This window comes from Chelmon rostratus, chromosome 16 (assembly GCF_017976325.1).
Source record: "Chelmon rostratus isolate fCheRos1 chromosome 16, fCheRos1.pri, whole genome shotgun sequence".
NCBI classification, from domain to species: Eukaryota; Metazoa; Chordata; class Actinopteri; order Chaetodontiformes; family Chaetodontidae; genus Chelmon; species Chelmon rostratus.
In genome coordinates this window covers 4,971,742-4,992,524 of record NC_055673.1, presented here as the reverse complement: position 1 = coordinate 4,992,524, position 20,783 = coordinate 4,971,742, and the positions used below count along the sequence as shown (strand labels likewise).

The 20,783-nt window shown below is 44.8% G+C and overlaps 1 protein-coding gene across 2 annotated transcripts in view; it reads left to right on the top strand.

Moving 5' to 3' along the window:
• The first annotated feature begins 5,117 nt into the window (after window positions 1-5,117).
• Window positions 5,118-20,783, top strand: part of pvrl2l (PVR cell adhesion molecule related 2 like) — a 258,989-nt gene continuing 243,323 nt past the window's right edge. The window contains exon 1 of one of the 2 annotated variants that reach the window (XM_041954820.1): window positions 5,118-5,539. In XM_041954820.1, the coding sequence (XP_041810754.1) occupies window positions 5,452-5,539 (88 nt within the window). In that variant the 5' untranslated portion in view covers window positions 5,118-5,451. The remainder of the gene's footprint in view (window positions 5,540-20,783) is intronic. The other variant, XM_041954821.1, reaches the window with a different exon arrangement.

Below are 20,783 nucleotides of genomic sequence, written 5' to 3'. Positions count from 1 at the left end.
AATGATTCAAGATTCAAGATTTCTTTATTGTCACTGAGCATTCATGTCAATGAAATTTGCATTGCAACCCCCATGTTAGAAACAAGATAATAAGAAAGATAAGAAAGATTATAAAATAAAATTAAGATACTAGAATAAAATAAACCAACATGCAGTAAAAATTTTCGTAAATGCAATTAAAAATATACCAGAAATGAAAATATACAAAGACAATAAAAATATACTAAACAATAAACAATAAAATATACCAGTGAGCCCTGGTCAAAAAGTTGACCTGATGATGGCGCCAGATGAAAGTTCACACAATTTATCGTGAGGGTGGCTTCAATGTCCAGAATATCATGACGATCCATCTAACAGATACTGAAATATTACACTCAATACCTCAAATGTAACCCTCACAGTGGTGCAAGAAGTAATATTGGCAGGTATATTGTGCCTTTTCATCCAGTAATTGATACGATATTTCAGTCTGGACTGACAGCATGTTCCAGAAAAGGCCGATGTTCACGTCCTGAATTGAAGGAGTACGACATCGTTATGCTGCTTCGACAGGTCAGGATGAAGACTTTGGCTCTGGAGACCAGGGTGTGCACCTTTCCTTTACCAACATGAGCAGTTTCTTTTTTGAACCGTGAAGATGATCCTTCCCCATCCTTGACAAAGTAGCTGAAGATGCCTTGAAATGAATCATACCTCAGCCATATGGGTAGCAGATGAGAAAAGTCTTTTTTTTTTCAGTCCATTTTGGAAGGTACTGACAACCTATTTTGTTGTTTAATTATGAGGACTTGTTGCGATGATTGCATACTTTGTTCCATCTGTTCTTTACTGAGATAAACCTTGAGTTACACAATTATATTTTTGGATACAGATGAAGAACAGACCGACAGAAAGCATCATGGACTCGTGTGTGTCAGAGTAGAGGCAGTTGCTTTTAGCAATCAACAGATGGCAGGATGTAGCCGGATCATTTGTATGCAGCAGCATGCCCATACAGGCTCACAACACACACACACACACGCACACACAGCAGGGGCCAGCAGAATACATCGTGAGCCTTCAGAGGACAGAAGGTTTCCCTGCTCTTCTGTGATTAATGGGCTGATTGAGGCTGGAGCCAAAATGGAGGGTGGGCCAGTTTGCAGCCCGCTAATGAGGTGATAATGGAGAGGTGGGTGGCCGGGTCCACAACCGGCAAAATGGTGGAAGCATCGCGGGGAAGGTTTTAGAGGCAGGCAGGCAGTCGGGCCAGCTTTCCAGAGGGCAGCCATGTGTCATTTCTCTGTGCAGTGTTTTGAATAGTAAAGGAGGAGAGAGGCGTGGGGCTGCTTACATCGATTTTCCACTGTAAAATAGGTGGTTGTTAGCTTCGCCTCAAAGCAGAAATCATGGTACTTGAGCAGTGAGAGCATTACACTGTAAATGTAACAGCTTTGACTGAGATGAAGAGATGCTTTGACTGCGACAGCGATGGCTGGGTTTGGAATAAGTGGGATTGTTGACCCGCTGGAGCTGGAGGGGGAGCATCATTGCATCACTGTAAGCTGCACTACACGATCTTTTATCACGCTGATAGATTGAGAGTTATTTGAGCATGACTTATTGACTGTCTGACGCAAGACTGTAAGTACATTTTCACCCTCGGCGGGGCCTGATGTTTTGGAGTTTGAAGGATGTGCCTTTTATTTCCTGTTTGCTGTTGCACTTGGAGGAGTCCGCAGCTCAGCTGGAGCTGCTTGGCCATTATTTGTGAGATTGCTGGTTTGACCCACGGCTCTTTTTGCCCACATGTCAAAGTGACCGATTCTTGGAAACTGTTTCCCAACTGTAAGTCGCATTGGCGAGGAGCATCTGCAAAATGAACGGATTGTAAAGGGTGAGCTCACCCACATTGCACAAAAACAGTGATGCAGCCAAACGGCTTGTTTTCCTTTTATTTGCCCAGGTTTTCAGATATGTGTGAGCAACCTGCAGTATGTTTCCTGTAAATAACAGGAACACAGCCGGCTTGTTCGGTGAGCAGATTCTGTAAACATCATGTAAACGTCCTCTAATCAGGACGGGGGATTAGAGAAACCTGATTTCCGCCATTAGATTTCTCCTGGTGAACACCTGCTTCATGGTGTTTCTGTTTGGCTTGTAGGCTCACGACAAGCAGACTGTAGACAGAGAAAACATTCTGTGACACAGAAATCTGATCTCTGACCAGCTGCACACAGATTTACAATAACCACAGGTTACCACAGTGCAGGTACAAGAATTCTCAGATTACCTGCAAAACCTGGTTTGTCTGAGTAACCCATTTACATACAGTTGTGATCCTTATTATTTCAGACCTGATGGACTTGGCGACAGCCATGGTCACCATGGTAACAGCAACTGTGGTTTAACAGTACAGCCGACACTGTTTGAGCAGCTACTTTGTCGGAAAACAGAAAAGTATCTGGTGTATGTGTTCACAGGAGCAGCAGTAACAGTTGTAGGTGCGGACTCTGCCACTCACTATCAACACTTGAAAGGTGGCTACAGAATGCAGATACACTGAAAGGTTCATCAGAATAAAATGCTGACCTTGAATGGTATCAAAAACTAGATTTGATTTCATGAAAATATTACAGATTTTAACTTTAAGTGCACGTAACTGTGAAAGTTATTGGATTTTAAAACATTTTATTTCATTGTTCAGTCATTTCACTGGGGTGGCAGAAGAAATCCAGGACACAGGTTCATATTAAATCACTGTAAAACACGAAAACACTAAAAACTAAACACAATTATTGACATAACACTGTGTGTGTGGTGAGGATGGAGAAAATAGTTCCCCCTGTAGTCTTTATTATGTTTACAATCTTGCAAACAGTCTATGACTCAGACAGGCAGCTAATCGAGCTTTGCCTTTACAGTATTTCCGTTGTGAATCTGCTTCTGTTACTCGTTTCAGTCGGAACTCAAACTCTGCTGCAGTTCACTTCAAAGATGTTCTCTTATCGTTCCAACCAGGCGGCAGAACGTCCTCTCGGTGTGCAGCAGTGGGGTCTGTTTGTTTCCATCCAACTTATCCATGTCTGAAACTCTACGTCGGTAAACGCCTCAGCGTCACTGTTTCTGTTTAAGCCCCCGTCCGACCCCCCGACTCGCTGAGGGTGTTTTCTTCTGTGCTGCAAACCTGAACTTTTGTGTGCAGGACTCATATATGAAGCACATCATCACTCTGGTAAATCAGGGTACGGATTGAAAGATATTTTAACATCTTACATAAATAGCACAGATTTGAGCTGTTCCCACAGCTTCTGTTGCAGCGGAGGTCATGTGGTCGGCCTGCAGTACCCGTCCCTTTGATAACACCAAAACAACAAAATGTTATCACACCTTCAGATAAAAGCTCTTTTATGCAGTTTAGCTGCTGATATCTGAACTCTGGATTCGAAGAAGTGCTGATGGTGTTCGCGTCGGTTGGTTGTGACCTTGTTTGTGGTCTCTTTGTCCTTAAGTTTATGTATGATGTCCTTCTGAAGGTTACAATTAAAGGTTATTTAAATTCACAACGTGCAGAGAAAAGATAATTATTGCAACTTCTGCTGTGTCTTGCATCAGCTCATTGGATTTATTTATTGGATTTATGCTGGATTCTACTTGTGTTTTGAACTCCTATTAACAAAATATCTTTTAGTCAGTTAGCCTATTTTTAGTGGGCTAATTGTCTTTTTCCAACCGCTGAAGGGGCATCTCTCTTTGAATTGCCTCTCCCAAGGTTTCCTGCATTTTTTCTCTAATGAGCTAAGTGTCTTTTTAAGGAGTTTTTTTTTTCTTCTTAGAAAGCTTGAACTGGGAAACCGCTGACGTTGTGTATTATGTGCCTGTAAAGCCCGCTGAGACACTGCATGCGATACGTGTGGTGTGGTCTCTGTGGACCCCCACGCAGGGACACACTGAACCATAAGAACAGGGTTCCTCTTTTATTTATAGTCACATTTATCACTCTGATGTATTCACTTGATTCACCGCTTAGTCGATTGACTAGGTCGATAAATATAAATAATATAAAGATGCTTATATCGAGCAATTTTAAGACATTTCTTTTGCTTCCAACAATTTCTAGTGATTCCCATGATGTCGCTGTATTGACTGCATGAATAAGGGCATTGCCACTGGAAGTCAATGGTGGAAGAAATATTCAGATCTTTTCGTCAAGTAAAAACCCAACAGTGTAAAAGTGCTAACAGCCAAATAAACGTAAAATATCAAAAGTAAAAGTTGTCGTTCTGCAGAAAAATGGCCCCTGAGGGTGTTGCTGTGATGTGTATTTAATTATTATTATTATTAATTATAATTATTACAGTTGTATTGATATCTGAGCAGCATTTTAAAAGTTAGTTTTTGTTTGATAATCTAACATTGCCTAAATATTTTCATGTCAGTGGTGGAAAGTATATATAAATAAAGTACTTTTTTTTTTTTTTTAAGTAAGAACTGTACTTAAGTACAATCTTGAGGTTTTGCATTTTTGTACAGGACTTTAACAGGTAGCAGCTTATTTCTGCTGCTGCTGCTTTAATTAAAGATCTGGATGCTTCTTTTCACTCTGTTTTATATACTCACCCTACATCATGTATGTAAAATCTGAACTTGAACTGTAAAATAAACTATTTTTAATGCAGTGCAGTAGTCGGAGCATCAAATGGAAATATACGTCATAATTGTACTACAATTGTAAATCCATGTACTTATACTCCACCACTGCTTATTCTATTCATTGTCACATCACTGACTAACGCTGAAGATGAAATAACTGATAATTGGTGAAGTAACTCTAAATCAGTTTTGTGCTGCAGCTACATTTTTGTCCTCATCTGCTCACGCGAACACGCGGCCGAGCGGCAGGTGTCAGCAGAACACACCCCGCGTGCTCGGCGCAGGTACGCAGGTTTCTGCAGTGTCTGTAACCCTTGAAGCCGAGCCACAGCCTGGCTGTGCAGCTGAGGCTGTGAGGGCTCAGCATTACGGCTCGAGTCCTCTTGGTGACGCTCTGCTGACATCACTGTGATATTCCCCTCAGCTCCCCGCGGCAGACACACGGAGCTCCGTCCGCGCGTTCTTCCCACTTCGCTCCGCTCGCCGCGGCCGAGACGCACCGTCACTCAACCGGACGAGGGCTACCTGTGCGCACTGCGGCCGGCCCACACGGGGAGGGGTTAGAATCTCCCCGTCAGAAACAGATTGAAAGGAAGCGAGAGAGGGAAAGAAACTAACCCCGGCGCAGGTTGTGGAGCGGCGCAGACACACAGAGACAGCGGGAAGAGAAGCCGCAACTTGGCCGATTTCAACCCAGGCGGTCTGAACTGATCTCGAAGTTTCTTGGCCGATCGGAGAAGGAATAATTCGGAGCCCGGTTGCCCCACACAGCGCTGTTGTGGATATTTACGTCCACCTTGCCTCCTGTTTAGAAGAATGGCGAGAGATTACGCAGCACGCTGTCCGGTCTCACCGGTGAGGAGCACTTGGCTGGTGGCGGCAGCGATCCTCCTCGCAGCCCAAGGTAAGGCGGAAACGACCCGAGCTAACCCTCTCCAGTTCCCTTCCACTTCCATCCCTGTGCGCACCGACTGTGGGCGACCCGAGCCGTGCTTCCCGCGCCCTGCGAGCGCTGCACGTCCCCCCGTGTCACGTCTCCGCGTCGCCTCTGGCTGCGGTGCGCCGGACTGTGAGCCCGGTTGTAAAAGTTTATTGTCGAAGCACACCGCCGAATCTGTGCGTGGAGTTTCGCTCCGCCATGATACGCGAGGTGTGGCTCTCTTGGTTTGTGGTTTTTGTCCTAAATCCTCGCAGCTTCAGACGGCAGGTGACTGTTCAGGAAGCCTAATCCCCTCTGAGCCTCTGCAAACCCTTCCAACACGTCTGACCTGTAATCTGTGTTTACCTGTTGGGAAGCGTGGACGGGAAATGGGGCGCAATCGCGGGTCTGATGGCCAGCCAGTAGAATAACGGCAGAAATCGGTTCTCATTGTGTTGTAGAGCAACAGGGTGGTGGTGGGAATCACGGTCTCGGTTGGAAATGAGTTGTGCGCGGCCCCTGCTCCTCTGGTGGCCCTTCAGCACTGATTGTTGACACTCCTTAATGAGGATCCACAGCTGTAAGAAAATGCAGAAACTGTGCAAACATGTCAGTGGAATAAGCTCTCAGTATTTTCCTTCTCTACCTACATTTTGCATTTATGCTGTATATGTAAGGAGATGAACCGTGACTAATCAGAGCCTGATGGATCTGTTTTACAGTCTGGAGCCAAGACTGATATTCAGAGTAAAAAAGAATTAGAAAGTGGCCGATATCCCTTCATTTTTTTTAAGTATCAAATGTGTGTGTGTGTGTTTATGTGTTTATATATATATCCTGTCTCAGCACATTCCTTTAATAATTTCTTAAATGCTCACCTTAAAGGATTATTTCAAAAATGTATATGTGTGTGTGTGTATGTATATATGAACACACATACACATACATGCATACACACACACACACATATATAATATGTATACATATAATATGTATATATACATGCATTTTTTGTAAATAATGTTTAAGGTGAGCAGTTAAAGAGGCTATTTTAGAGCTGAACAAAGCACCATCACAGATGACAGCAACAGCAAAAATCAGGTGGGGCTACTTTTGACCTTAAAACAGGACTGATAAACGCTATCAATAAAATATACCAGGAAAAACAGAGAATGAACAAACAAAGAAATGATTCTTACTGCAGTATCTATTTACTTAATTGCCATGTCAGTCTACACTGACGCTGATGTATCCGCGATAAGCCGACGTTAGCTGATCGGATCACCCTGCTGATAATAGTTGAACTCTACTGTAAACTTACTGTCAAATGATGCAAGCATCGTGCAAGACACTGTATGAATATTACAGTGAAATCTTAAGAACTAAAAATTCCAAAAATTATGGCAGGTTGCTTATTTTGAGCAACACAGAATGCACAATGTACACAAAACCCCCTGCTGCAGCGCTGTAGGCCAGTTACAGTAATGCTACTGTGATCTAAATACATAACAACGTTTAGCACGATATCAATGAGTTACCATAGAAGTCATAAATAAGAATACTCTGAACTCACTTTTGCAGACACCTGCTGGGAATACTGAGGAAATATTGCACCATAACCAAAAGAGGTACCAATAAACATGCCAGTGATTGCCATAGTAACACTTTATGTCCCCCTCAGAACATTACAGTGATAGATATGGAGATAACCATAACCAGGAGCTATGATAACCTCACTAAAGTGCGCCTCTGAGTAACTCAGACATGCTGTAACTCCCAACAGGAACAATTTCCAGTTTTTCTTTTCCCTCAGCTGAGACCAGCTACAAAATTCATAACAGCAGGCAGTCTGGCTGCGATGATCAGCATGAAAATCTGTGAATGTGCTCTGTCAGCATGAATTTGCCAGCCTCTTCTTTTCACCTGGGTGTAGCTAGTGTCACCTGCCCGAACTGTCCCCAGATAGTCACAGAGGAAAAATAAGACGGGGCATTATGGAGCCGGGACATACGTCGTCTCATGCGTTGACACGCCGTGGAGACCTGCCTCCGAGACCAAAGCGGTATGGAGGGCAAGTTATTTGAAGGCCGCGAGCCACAGAGCCGCCACTTTGCATTCTGCCGTAGCATCTGTTGCATAATTAGGTGATGATGTGAAATGTGATTTTGACTGAGCGTTGGTGGCAGGAGGAAGATTTAACCTTGATTGGAGTTTGCTTTGGAGCGACATTCTTTCTCTCAGTGCACAATTGGAGCAATGTAAGCCTCAGAAACAGGAAAGCCCCAGTTTGATGGCACAAAAATGAGGACTATGGTGCCGGAGACCCCCAGAGCTGTAAGCCATGCAGCACAGGTTGACAGCTACTCAGCTGAGACTCTGCTACATCAGGCCTGTATGGTTAAAAAGCTGTCAGGTTGTCATGACAGTATCCCCACAGGTTATGAATTAATTTGAACGTGCAACAACACAACTGTCCTTGTGGAGGAAACACCTCCACATTTCAGCTACTTAGCCGGTGAGTTGCTGACGCTGAATGCGAAAGTAGCAGCTTGATTTTCTGAGACTGTCCTGGCGTGTGAAGCGTTTTTTTGAGAAAACGGTTCAGGACTGGTTTTTGTGTGTGCGGATTGATGATCCCGGCAGGTTTTAAATTCTGCAGAAAATAAACAAGCGCTGTTAAAAAAGGGGTCAGCGGCAGCGGTGGAACTTTAACCGCGGTGTTTAAAGAGCAACGTTAACCTTCAATAACACAGGCAAAATAGAGTCGAGAGGATCATTCCACAGCAATGATAATTAAGTCACTTCAGGTGTCCCCCCCGCCTCCCCCCGCCGAGCTCCTCTCTATAGGCCCGATCCTGTGCTGAAATGTCAATGATGATGAGTCCCCTCGACGGCTCGGTGGAGACGAAGGGCTGATTAGCTTATCACTTGGAGAGCAGGCGGCCGATGATTATCGCCCTCCGAGCAGCGCGGCCTGATTATCGAGAGCTCTTATTAATGACTCATCGTCTGCCTCGCGTTGCGTCATGTTGCTGTTTGTTGTTTGCATTTTTGTGTAGCCAGCGCTGCGGCCCCGGTGTGGATCTGTCATGGTTTCTTCACTCAGGAAGAAGGTTGTGATGAAGAAGCCTTGGAAGCAATCATTGGCCTGCCTCAGTACCTTTGAGCCTGGAAGCCTAAATAGCCACTGGCTGGCGGGGTAGCTGGCACAAAGCCAGATTTTATAGCATTTAAATATCAGCTGGGGTAACATCTGCTGCATTTTACATTAAAAATCATGAGAAACATCCAATTTTACTTCTCTAATTATAAAGCGTACACAACTTCTGTGCAGCCAAGTTCAAGACATTCATCTGTGAGCTGCCCACTACAGCCAGTTTGTGCTTTTGGCCTTTGTGGCAGGAGCACAGTGATTTGAATTTTTCTCTTTGCGGGATGTTTTAGTTGATTAATTATTGGAACAAGCCTAGAGGCTGAAAATCTCCCATTATTCCAAAAGCAAGGGGCAGTTTGAATAAAATTGCCAGTAATTTTCTCAGTTTAATGAACAGATTTTTCTCACTTTGCATAAAGTCTATTTTAACCCTGCACAGTTTTCTGACCCCGGGGTTGAAAATGATTCGGCGTCTCCAGCATCTGTGGTGCAGAGGTCCCAGCCCCATCGTGGCTGATGGCAGATAGACTAAATGTCAAGGAGCGTGTCTTTGGAGGAGTCATCTTGTGTGTTTGTGTGCGTGTGTGTGTGTGGAGAGGATTGAGAGGCCATTGTTGCCTCGAGAGTTGATCATAGGTATCATTACTGGGTTGAAATGTCAGTGAGCGTGTTAAGCAGCTGGATGTCTGCAGTATCTGAAGCGGCTTAACGATGTGTTTCAAAATCGGCTTGTTTATGTGAAGCTCTGCAAACTCAAATAAGCCGTCCGCGCTGACTGCGACGCTGCTTATTTAATGAAATTGTGAAATAATGAGCCTCTTAATCTGAGAGCCGCCATATTGAGAAAAACAGGCTGTTGTCACGTGGGGGAGCAGAAATGAGCCGTTTTGGGTCCTGACCTGCAGTTTAAGGCACATTGGCCCCGCACTCAAATGTCAATGGCTCCTCCTGGTGAGGCATGGGGTGATAATCGGTCCCTGGAGAACGGGCCGCTGATGCTCACTGAGAGCGCATTAATGACTCACACCAACACAAACTGCATAGTAATGCTGGGGGGCTGTTGGTGTTTAGGCCAATTTCTTTGTCATTGTCTGGGCTGTCATGTGTGGTGGTGATTCTCACCCAGAAAAGCACAATATCAGGTCCTGCTGGTGTGAGAGAGGAACTTTTCCTCTTAATTGCAGCCGTTTCACTTATTAACTGACAGACTTGCACATGCTGTTGCATCACATGGACTGTTTTTGTTTGCCTGCATTAATGTTTAAGTTTGTCTCTTTTTAATTTTCGCCCCTGGGTTAGTTTTATTGATCAAGGATTCAAACGTTATTGACTTCCCACAATTCTTTGTGGGATGATGAACGATGGACTGCTAGCTTTGCATTGCACGGTCTTGCGTAATGCTGTCTGCTGTCTTTTGTTCAATCAAAGAAGTTTTGATGCCTCTCTTTTAAAAATTCCCATCGCAGCACTTAACGGCCAGAGGTGGACTTTGGCGAGGGTGGTCACCCTCAGAGATTGGGTACCGGTTGTCATGGATACAGCTTTCGTGGATGAGACAATTTCACATCCTTTTGTTGTGCAACCATGTGCTCAGTGTGTATGTCTTTGTGTGGACCTTTCTAAAAGAGGTTGGTAATTAGGTGGAGGAGGAAGCAGCTCCATCAGTCCGGCTTACAGCGAGTCCAGGGTGCAGGTTTTTCATCACTCTGCCTGCCAAGAGCCAGCAAGCATGTGCCTGCACTTGGTCAGCGTTTTTTTCTTTTCTTTTTTCATCCCACCCCTGAGGAAACCGGTTACTTAGCAAATTCCAGATCACATTTCCAGAAATAAACTGTATCATGGCTAACACCTTGGCATTCTTTAGTGATTCCTCAGCAAACAGGTGTCAGTGGGAAGAGGGATTACGGAGCGTAGCAACAGGAACGGGGCCATGAATCACAATGGAGCCGGTCCAAGGATGGTCAGAGGAAGGTTTTCGCTTTCAGCTTTCTCTGCGTCATGAATGCCTTTGCAGATCGCTCACGAATGCACACACGAGCCTTCTCTCCCTCCACACACACACACACACACACACACGATCAAAGTGGCCACCCTGCCTAGTTTGACTTTTACCACCACGCAGAGTCAAGAAAACTTACAGCAAGCCTTTCATACCCGGCTCTCTTTCGTTTTCCCGTTCTTTCATTCACCCATTCTTTCTCCCTCAGTCTTATTCTCTCGGCCTCTTTCGCTTTCATTCTTTTGCTCACGACCCTATTTTCAGCCGGCCTGGCTGGCTGCCGCTCCGTGGCGGCTCCCGAGTGGGGGACCCTTTGTTGGAACAGCTTTTGGTGGAATTAAAAAGGGTGCCAGTACACCCCCCCCTCCTCCTCCTCTCTCTTCCTCCTGCCATCCACTGCGCTGCTCTCAGTTCTTCTAGGCCTCATTGTTTAGAAAGAGAGGGAGCTGGGGGGAGGGAATTCAAAAGTGTGAAAATGTTTAGACAAGCGTCCCTGCTCTGTGTACCAGTCTGTCCTGAGCTCGCCTGTTTCACAGACCACCATCCTCTCCCATTCAGTCACTGTTTCCTCTCCTGACATAGTCCGCTGGTGATTAAATGCTCTCACCGTCTGCGTGGGAGTGCAGCGGCGGGTCAGGCTGTGATGCGACACTGTGACATTTCCTGTTGTACCCGTGTGGCCAATTAATAACCGGACTAATATTGTTTGCTTCGCTTGTGCCATTATGGAGCCGTTAGTTTGGGATTTTTACTTCGGGGGGAATTTAAGCCAAACTCGGGGCCGCAGTCACCAAAATTGGACCTTGTTGACAGTAAGAAGAGCTTTACCTGTGTCGATGCAGTGAAAATCACACCTGACGCCAGGTGAAAAGATGACAGATCAAGATGATAGACAAGGTAGCTGTAGCTAATCAAAGTAAGACTGTTTTTTTTTTTAGTCTGTGTTTAACTCTTGACATAAAGTTGGGACTACTCTGTCCGTGCAATCACAACCAATCCTCTTTATTTAACCCAACAAACCATGAGACACATGTTTCAGTTCAACAGGATCGAATCCTGCTGCGGCGTCACAATATCCAGCAGCCGAGCCCACAGAGCTGGACGTCGCATTGACACAGAGCCTAACTCAGAGCGGGTAGGATGCACGGCGGTGCTGTTGTTTTGGATTGCGTCGGGCAGACGCTTCTATTTTTCTTGTGTTTCACTGGGAGTGCACCGCTGTCAAAAGGTTGTTTTTAGTGGCATCAACTGTCATCATTTTGGTGGGTGAGTCACATCCTGCTCTGGTTTAGGTAATTCTTTAGAAAGCAAAACTTTTTCATTGCTGGGGTTGTACAAGTCAGAGGTGGCGGTAAGATTAAAAATTAATTTCCTGCCCTGGTTCAAATGCTTGCACTAGAAAGGCCAGGCCATTGTCAATTGTCTTCAAAAAGTGCCTGCATCGCTCTTCCTAGACCGCTTTTCTCTGCCAACCTCCAGTTGCAGATATTCTTAGCCGTGCAGTGACATGAGTTATTTTTCAGAGACTAACTTTTCACCATCCAGCCAGCTATCAGCTTACTGACCTTTTGTTTGACCCACCAAAACTGTCTTTGTATTCTACCACAAAGTAGTCACCAGCTCAACCTCATTTGAATTTATCCCAACGCAAAGCGACGAAAGCATGAACAAACTTTATGTCTTTTTGGAGTGAATGAAGAAACTCAACAGCTCGCTGAAGTAATGCAAATGGAATTGGGAGAGAATAGAGAGAGCATCGATTTATCTCTGCTTCCCCCGTCCATAAATAACTGCCCCGCTCTGTGCAGCCTGGAGACTGTTAGCAACAGGTTGTGGAGGTCAGAAGGTAGCCAGCCGGTGGAGACGGGAGACGGAGACAGAGAGAGACTGTACTGATGGGGTGTTAAAGTGAAACAGGGCTAAAGACAAGGATTTGATCGCGGCTAACAGTCTGGCTCTTCTCTCACCTCTGTTAGCGTCCTTGGCTGCTTCAATATCATCTTCTAAATTGACTGCATCGCCTCTCGGCGCACGTACGCGCGTCGATAGCGATCGTCTCGATTGGCTGCGTCCGCCGTGACAGTGTTGTTTCTCATTTGCATAATGCAAGCTAACATCTCTCCTCCTTACCCCGTTCACAGGCGACCACTGTTCACGCAGCAGCGCGTTTCTATGCCAGTCACATGCACATTAAAAGAGAATACTAGAGTCATTTTGAGTTACAGCCCATTTACTGCTGCCTCTGTCTGCTGCATGTGTCCCCCAGTCATTCTGAAATGCCTGCCATATGTAATTAGACTGTTTTTTGTCATTTTTTTTTAATGTACAAGCTTTGCATTTTTTTCAAAGCTGGCCTGAAATGAATGCCTGTCCCGGCAAACAAAGCAGCCACATGGAAAAACAGACATGGACGTGACAGTTAAGTATGTCAGGCTGCCTGTTTTTCGGGGGTTGTTTCCTGGCGGAGACTGCCGTGTCTTGTCGGAGTGTCAGGTGACTGACAGGAGACAGACTGCTGAGAAACTCTCGTCTGCATTTTATATTAACTATGCGACATGTTCCTGTCTGCCTTTAGTAAAAGCGATTGATTGGCCGGTCCGCTGACAGGTGACGATGATCATGATGAAAAAAAATTTGGGGCTGTGGGCTTAAAAGAAGTGATCTTACCAGACCTCTGTGGCCCGCTCGAGGCTGGTGACCCGAGGCTACATTAGCCACCGCTAGCATAGCGCTCCAGAATCTCCAGCCAAAGTGTTGGCATTCAAGCGGCATCATGGGTAACATAGCTGCTAGTGCGTGCAAATAAAATGGATGATATCTCCGGTTCTGTGCCGGTCATTTTTATTCATGCATAAAACTGTGTATGCGATTTTGAAAATGTTGCACGCTAAATTGGTGGCGTACTCTTTAACCACACATTCCTTTACCGAGAAGAGATGCAGTGATAGGCACCGGGGTGGACCACGTCTGTGCAACGACAGCGAGACGCTAAACTCCGAATTACCTGAGCGTGTGCAAAAATGTTCAAATCACCATTCAAACCCATCTTTTACATCACATGTCAATATTTTAGATGTCTGGTGAATCAGCCTGTCATTGTCTGCCCACAGTTTACCTGCAAGCCGGCTCTCGCCCAAACGATACACAAACACAGATGCACGGGCATCCCTTCGCCTCTTCCTGGCGGTCGCCGTTAAACCTGATTAATTGCCTCCGCATCCCGCACTAATTCGGCTGTTGATTGAGAGATTCAGTGTGACAGCTGTAGCACAGTGCTTTGTCTTTCTCCCTCCCTCCTCTGTCTTGACACCCCACTACCCCACGAGCACCCTCTCACTCTTAACTCCCGACCTTCCCGTCTCTAATCTGAAGCCGGGGTCAGCTCTCTGTTCACGCACTTCACCGAGTAGATTTCCTTCTGTGAATTCAAAATTGAGTTTTTTTTCCTGACACAAAAGGTTGATGTTTTCTTGACATGGAGCTATTCAGTATTCCAGACAGATCCAGACATCCGCTCTTTTGGCAACTGTCGATGGACGTTTTCATTTGCATGATAGAATTACAGAATTCTTTCAAAAGCAGGATTTTCAATTTTCTTCTTTAATAGTATATCATTGTCAAATGACTTGAGATATTGCCTGGTGCTCTTCTATAGGCCCTGTGGGCTTTCTTCTCACAGCTCATTTCATTATTTCTCTTCCCTGCTGCTTTTGATGCGTGCACTTACCTGTCAGTCAGCCAGGAGTATCTTTGCCCGCTTCGCTTTTTTTTTTTTTTTTTTTTTGTTTTCTGGTAAGAAAGAATCCAAGTCCTTCTCAATTACACCAAAATGAAAGCGCTAAATAGATCAGCGAGGCTGGTGCTTGTAAATAGCTGCCGCCGAACATCTGCCGCCCCTGTAACCGCTGTGTGTCATTGTCGGCATCATGAGGCTCAGGGTCAGATGTCAGATGTCTTTGCACAAATGTTACCGACGTAGAAGTCCAGTTTATTGTGTTTTGTGTTCAGTGATTAAAAAGGTGCAGATTGAGGCTTAGAATGAGCCTCAGCAGTGTGATCATGAGGAATTTTGGAATAACCAGGAGGTCCAGCGTGCAGCATTTTACTGGAAAACAGGGAGTACAGCATTGTACAGCTGTGTGTGTGTGTACGTGTGTGTGTGTTGCACAGTTATCTTTGTGTGAACCAGTGTGAATATTAGACCTCTGGAGGGCTTCAAACAGCTGTTTGAGGGTTAAGACTTGGTTCTAAGTGTAAGATTAGAATTAGGTCTAGGTTAGGGTTGGGTCAAGGATCAGGGGGAGGTGTTTAGTTGTGATGGTTATGTAAGGGGCTAGGGAGCGCATTATGTCACTGAATCTCCTTATGTGTGTGTGTGTCTGTGTCTGTGTGTCTCTGTTTGTGTGTGTGTGTGTGATCTCATGACAAACACCCTCTGTTAGCTGCAGTGACAAAAGCGTGGTGGACTGTTTGATGGGTGAGGATGAGTTATTGTGACAGACAGAAAAAGATCTACACACACACTTGTACTTCCGTCCTTGTGAGGACACGCATTGACATAATGCATTCTGTAGCCCCTAACTACTTAGCCCCTGACCTAACCCAACTCTAACCCAAACTTAATTCTTATCTCACCCTTGAAACCAAGTCTTAACCCTTAAAGCAGCCCTTTGAAGTTTTTAGGATCAGCAAAAAATGTCACCCAAAAATGTCCCCACTCTGTTGGTTAAAAACTTGTTCCGGTCCTCGCTATGCAGCAAGTACAAGTACTGACACACACACACACACACATCCAATCAAACCAAACCAAATCATCTTTCCTCCCATATCTCTAGCATTGACTTTTAAGCTCCTCTTCTCTTCTCTCCTCTTTTCTCCTATCCTCTATTGTCTTGTCTTCTCCTCTCCTCTCTTCAGCTCTCCTTTGCTCTCCTCTTCTCCCCTCCCCTCCTCTTCTCTGTTGTCTTCTCCTCTCCTCTCCTCTCCTCTCCTCTCCTCTCCTCTCCTCTCCTCTCCTCTCCAACAATTGGAAATGGATCCAGCCTGACAGGAGGATTAAATAGCTCACATGTTGAAACCCAGGAAATCATTAATGACATAAAGTTTTCTTCAGCGGCTCAAAAATTCAGATTACAGATGACGACTGTCACACCACCAGGCTTGTGAACTTGCTCCACCCATGAGAGAAAATGTTGGAAAATATTATACTTTACTGTCTTTTCCAGTTTAAAATGACGAGGAGTGTCACTACCAGAATGTTTTCTTCATCTTAATTTCATCTCAATCACTTGTGAGTTAGCCATTATAGAAAAAGAACAAAGGGTTAAACTGAAGAGCACTGTCTAAAACTAAAAGATGTGGTTGACAAATAACATTAAAATTAGGCTGGAGACAATGAAGGATGCTGTAGCTGTGTAACAAAAGGAGTAACTGTTATTATGAGCTCGGCAATTCTGGCAATAATCTGTTAATCTGCTTGCCACGTTCAAATTGGAATATCCATCCATTCATTTTCTAAACCGCTGATCCTGCTCAGGCTGCGGGGGCTGGAGCCTATCCCAGCATGCACCCTGTGAGAGGCACTCTACACCCTAAAGGTCCCGAGGGTGCACCCTGTGTCTGTCAAGGGCCTTGAAATTGGAATATGAAATAGGAAAAAGCATCCCTGTTTCGAAACGCTGGCATATTTACCTGCTGCACTCTTTTGGTGCAGTTTCGTCGTATCAGTACGGCGTCTAATACAATAGGAAAAAAGGTTAAACATGTCAAACTCTGCTCATTAAACATGCTCTGTGGAGCGCTCTTGTAAACAAGCAGCATTTCTGTTCGGTGTTTCTCGCCCAAGCAAATCGTGTGCGTCTTTCAGGTCTCACAAACGCCTCGTCCGTCCTCGTAAAGCATTCGCAACGTTGATTTTTTAAAAAGAATTTTATACTCCGCTTGCAGTCTGCTTCTTCTTCATCGCCCTTTGCAGATGCCTCGTCGTGCTCCTTTGCACGGTGCTGCGACCATCTGTCAATCAGCAGACTAGTGTTGAATGTTTTTCCCGTGACTCACGCGCTCATGCGCCTGTGCGTCTTTGTGCTGCTGCTGGTCAAACACACCACCGGGTGTAAATAAGGGACAACTAAATCCACAACGAGCCGGTCTTGTGATTTTTGAGTGGATTAGCCCACTTACAGAAATCCAAATAAAGGAAATGTGTTGTTTTTTCTTCAAGGGGGGAATGTTTTATGTTAATGTTTTAGCATTTAAGTGAAAATTTAAGCTTAATTTGTCAGCCATATGTCAAGTATTTATTCATAAGTACGAGAGTCTGTGGTTCAGCTGAAACAGAGCTGTAACCCTCCAACCAATCAGAAGTATTGAGCTACTAACATTAGCTTGTTGCTAATTAAAAAAAAATCTACCACAGAAACAGAATTTGAACTTGGTAAAGTCTTTTTCTTTCTGCTTATGATCTATTGCTCTTTTTGCAGGCGTCATTATCTGCTGAACTGTTGCTGCTGTTTAAAGTTGTGTTGTTGCTACTGTCATTAATTCCACAGCATGTGATTTTAAGACGGCCCCTGAGTCCATAGCTAGGAATGCGACCCTCACTGAGCCAGCAGCACACACGCACACACACACACACACACACACACCCCTCCTTCACTTGGTGCTTGTGCTTACCTCAAAAAACTCCATTAACTAAGGAGTGAGGTTTGGAAAATAGAAAATGACTCATGTGCCTGGGCCTCTGACCTGTTCGCCCCCTCATCCCAGAGTCTATTTCCAGGCGTTGGGTTTTTCGAAATGTGAGGATGATTTCTTAATCCCCGGGGATGCATCTGAGGATGGAGGCGAAATCTCTCAACTGTTCTCGTTTCCCACCACACAAGCGTCCTGATGGGTGGCAGACTGGCTGCCCAGTTTCCTGGCTGGACGGAGAGAAATGGTGCTAATGAGATGTGCGCCGCTCTTTCATGTGTGTCCTCTCCTCTTCCCAGCATGCCGTTTCTCTTGACTCTGTGGGTGTCTAAGCTATAAGCGTCGAGGTTTCTGACTGCTAATGTACAAAGTGTCCGTGTCTGGGCTGAAATGCTAAATAGGTTTGGAATTGAATCTGGCGTTTTTTTGTTTTTTTTTTCTGGTATGAAAGGAGGTGTGAAGGGGAGCGTGTTAATGAGCTGGTTTGGAACATCACTCGTCCCTCACAGTCATCAACAGCGTGAAACTCAGGAGGGCCGAAGGGACGGAGGATGGAACGAGGGAAATCGACAGAGGGTTGCTTGTCACACAGCTAAAAGCTACGTGCAAGCTGTGCTTAAATAAACAGAATCATCACCGACAGCCAATGTAATTGATTGATGACTCCAGCGATTAAATTAATCAGCACATGCATCTTTCACAGAAGTTCACCATTTCAAACAAAAATCCTACCATTCCAGTTCACCCCTCATGCCTTATTTGTAGTTCATGTACACGATACATTATTTGTGCATGTAGCTGATAATGAGGTATCCCATCTGACAGTAGACTCTCATTTAATGTTTATGTGCAGATTAAAAAATCCAAGCGGACTGAGGCGATGTCAGATGATAAATTTAAAGCACCAAACTTGTTGTTGTGCATGTTTTATGGACTTTTTAAAGCTCGCCCTGCATTTTTTAATTGATTTCACATTTTCCAGGCCGCTATTCCTTTTTATCACAGTACAAAAAAAAAAAACAAAAAAAACAAAAATCAATGTGCAGATGCTTTAAACTGGCCAGTGTGAACATTTAGTCATTATTTTTTGGACCTGTCACTTCCAGTAAGCAGCTACCGCACAGAAATTCTGGTTCGAGTTTAAGGAAGCGCAGGTTTCTGATGTTTGGCCACCAAGCAGAAACCTTTTTAATGCAGGAAGCTGCAAAGCTTCAGATTTATCATCCTCAAAGTGTCTCTGTTTGCGTGTTGTTTGTCCTCTGGGTCTGATTTTTGTCTTTTCCTGACAACAGAGCTCGAGAATTCAGTGCTTCCTGCAGCCAACTCAACGAAGGGGGGTGGGGGGTGGGGTGTCCCTGAGATTAATTATCTCATGCAAGTTTCAAGTCTCTGAAAGATCATTTTAAAACCAAATTAATGTGACTGAAAAGCATGACTGCAAATAACATAATAAATCAAACTGGTAGTATGCTTTACAAGTATAGTCCTTTACATGCGCTTTCTTCCTCAGGCTGGAGTTGCTGTTGATGTTTGAATGGTTGGAACTCCTGGCACACTTCCCATCAGGCACCAGGGGAGATGTGGTTTACGCAGGACTGTGTGTTGTGGCTCGAGTCCTGGATTCTGCTCCAGAATTGTAGTAGTGGATTCGCCTTTGTGTCCTTCCAAGAAGAATGAAGGTGGTGATGACATTATGTGTTTGCTTTGCATAATGCAAATACAGTAGTGCTGTGTAGAGGTGCTTATATTAAGAATGCTATGAAAAGAAAATGGGATATATTAATAGCAATGCATTTGCATGGCATTTCAGAAAACTGAGTCCCACACTGATAAACTCCCATCATTGATGAATTTCAGCAGCGCTTCTGAAAAATGAAAGCGCTCTGGGTTTAAACTTTCCATTTGAATCTCTGTCCGTTGGAACTGGCTTGCGCAGAAGGCAATCACAGCACCGAGCTTATCATCGCTCCATTACAACTCAGTTGGTTTGAGATGATTGTGACCATTATGTAATTGCTTGTTAGAACTAAGTATGCAGTGGGCATGATGGGTTAAATGCCAATTAGCGCAGTATGTGTGTGTCTGGATGCAGCCAGGCGGCGCAGACGGAAAACCATTTGCTCTCTGTAACCTGAAGCAGTTCAGGGCTGTGGGTTCACTCCGTGTTTGACTTGACAGGACTGGCTGAACTGTCATCCTCTCACTGTTATTCCCGGTTCTTTTTTTTTTTTTTTTTCTATCTTCCCGGGATGCTGAGGTTAGTGCGCTGTGACAACTCTCACACTCTCTGTTAAGTGTCAGTGCACTGGCTCCTTTCTTCCTGAGATGACAGGAGTGCGCGAGGAAGGGTGGATTTGAACGTGGCGAAGAGAGGAGTGCAAGGGTCCTCTCCTCCTCCTCCTCGCATTATTCTCGCTCTCCTTCCCTTTTGCTCCTATGTTTTATTCGCAGAGGGTGACCGCCAGCGCGTTTGGGGTTGCTGATGGAAGGCAGTCATACATGAGGATTTTCCTTCACACACACACACACACACACACACATACACACACACACACACACACATACACACACACACACACAACCCTGTACACATTCAAGTGCACACGCACAGACACAATGATCCTTGTGCTGTCCGTTCAGCACACTGGTTCTGCTCCACACACACGAAGTAATTGCTGCACACACACACACACACTCTCTCTCACACACACACACACACACACACACTCACTCTCAGTCTGGTGGAACCACTCAGTGGCGGCCCCTTGACAGCTATCCAGGCGCAGTCTCTTCTTGCAGAAAACAGATAAAAGCTGGGGTTTTTTTTCAAGTCTTTCCCCATGTCTTCTCTCAACTCGTGTTTTATTTTTTCTCCTGGCAGTGATGTGTGTGGGTGTTGGCAGGATGGGGGTGCGTGTATCTGGCTGTATGTGTTGGCATACATGCTTGGGATCGTCACTTCATGTTTGTGCAGATATGTGGAGTGAGACTACTGACTAAATCATCATCTGTGCATCTGCTGAACTCGTGAGCTGCAGCAGCAACATGATGGAGGGCTCAACTGCACGTGTGCACGAGAATTTGGATATCATTTAATCAAATAACGTGAATGTGTTTTTCTACTAAAACCTTTCAAGTAACAGAAAAAAACAAGCTGAACTTCTTGAATCCATCACTGTTCAAGACAGAAAAGTATAGATTAATTAATCTGCAGCAATTTTGATCATCAGTTAATCATTGTAGTTATTTCATCATGCAAAAATGGGTTAGGTGTAAATATTCTCTGGTTCCAGCTTCTCAAATTAAGTAGATAATAAAGTGTATGAATTATATAAAAATCCTCTTAACAAAACAGGCATGCGAGTTATGCACCCACAGCTGTCTGG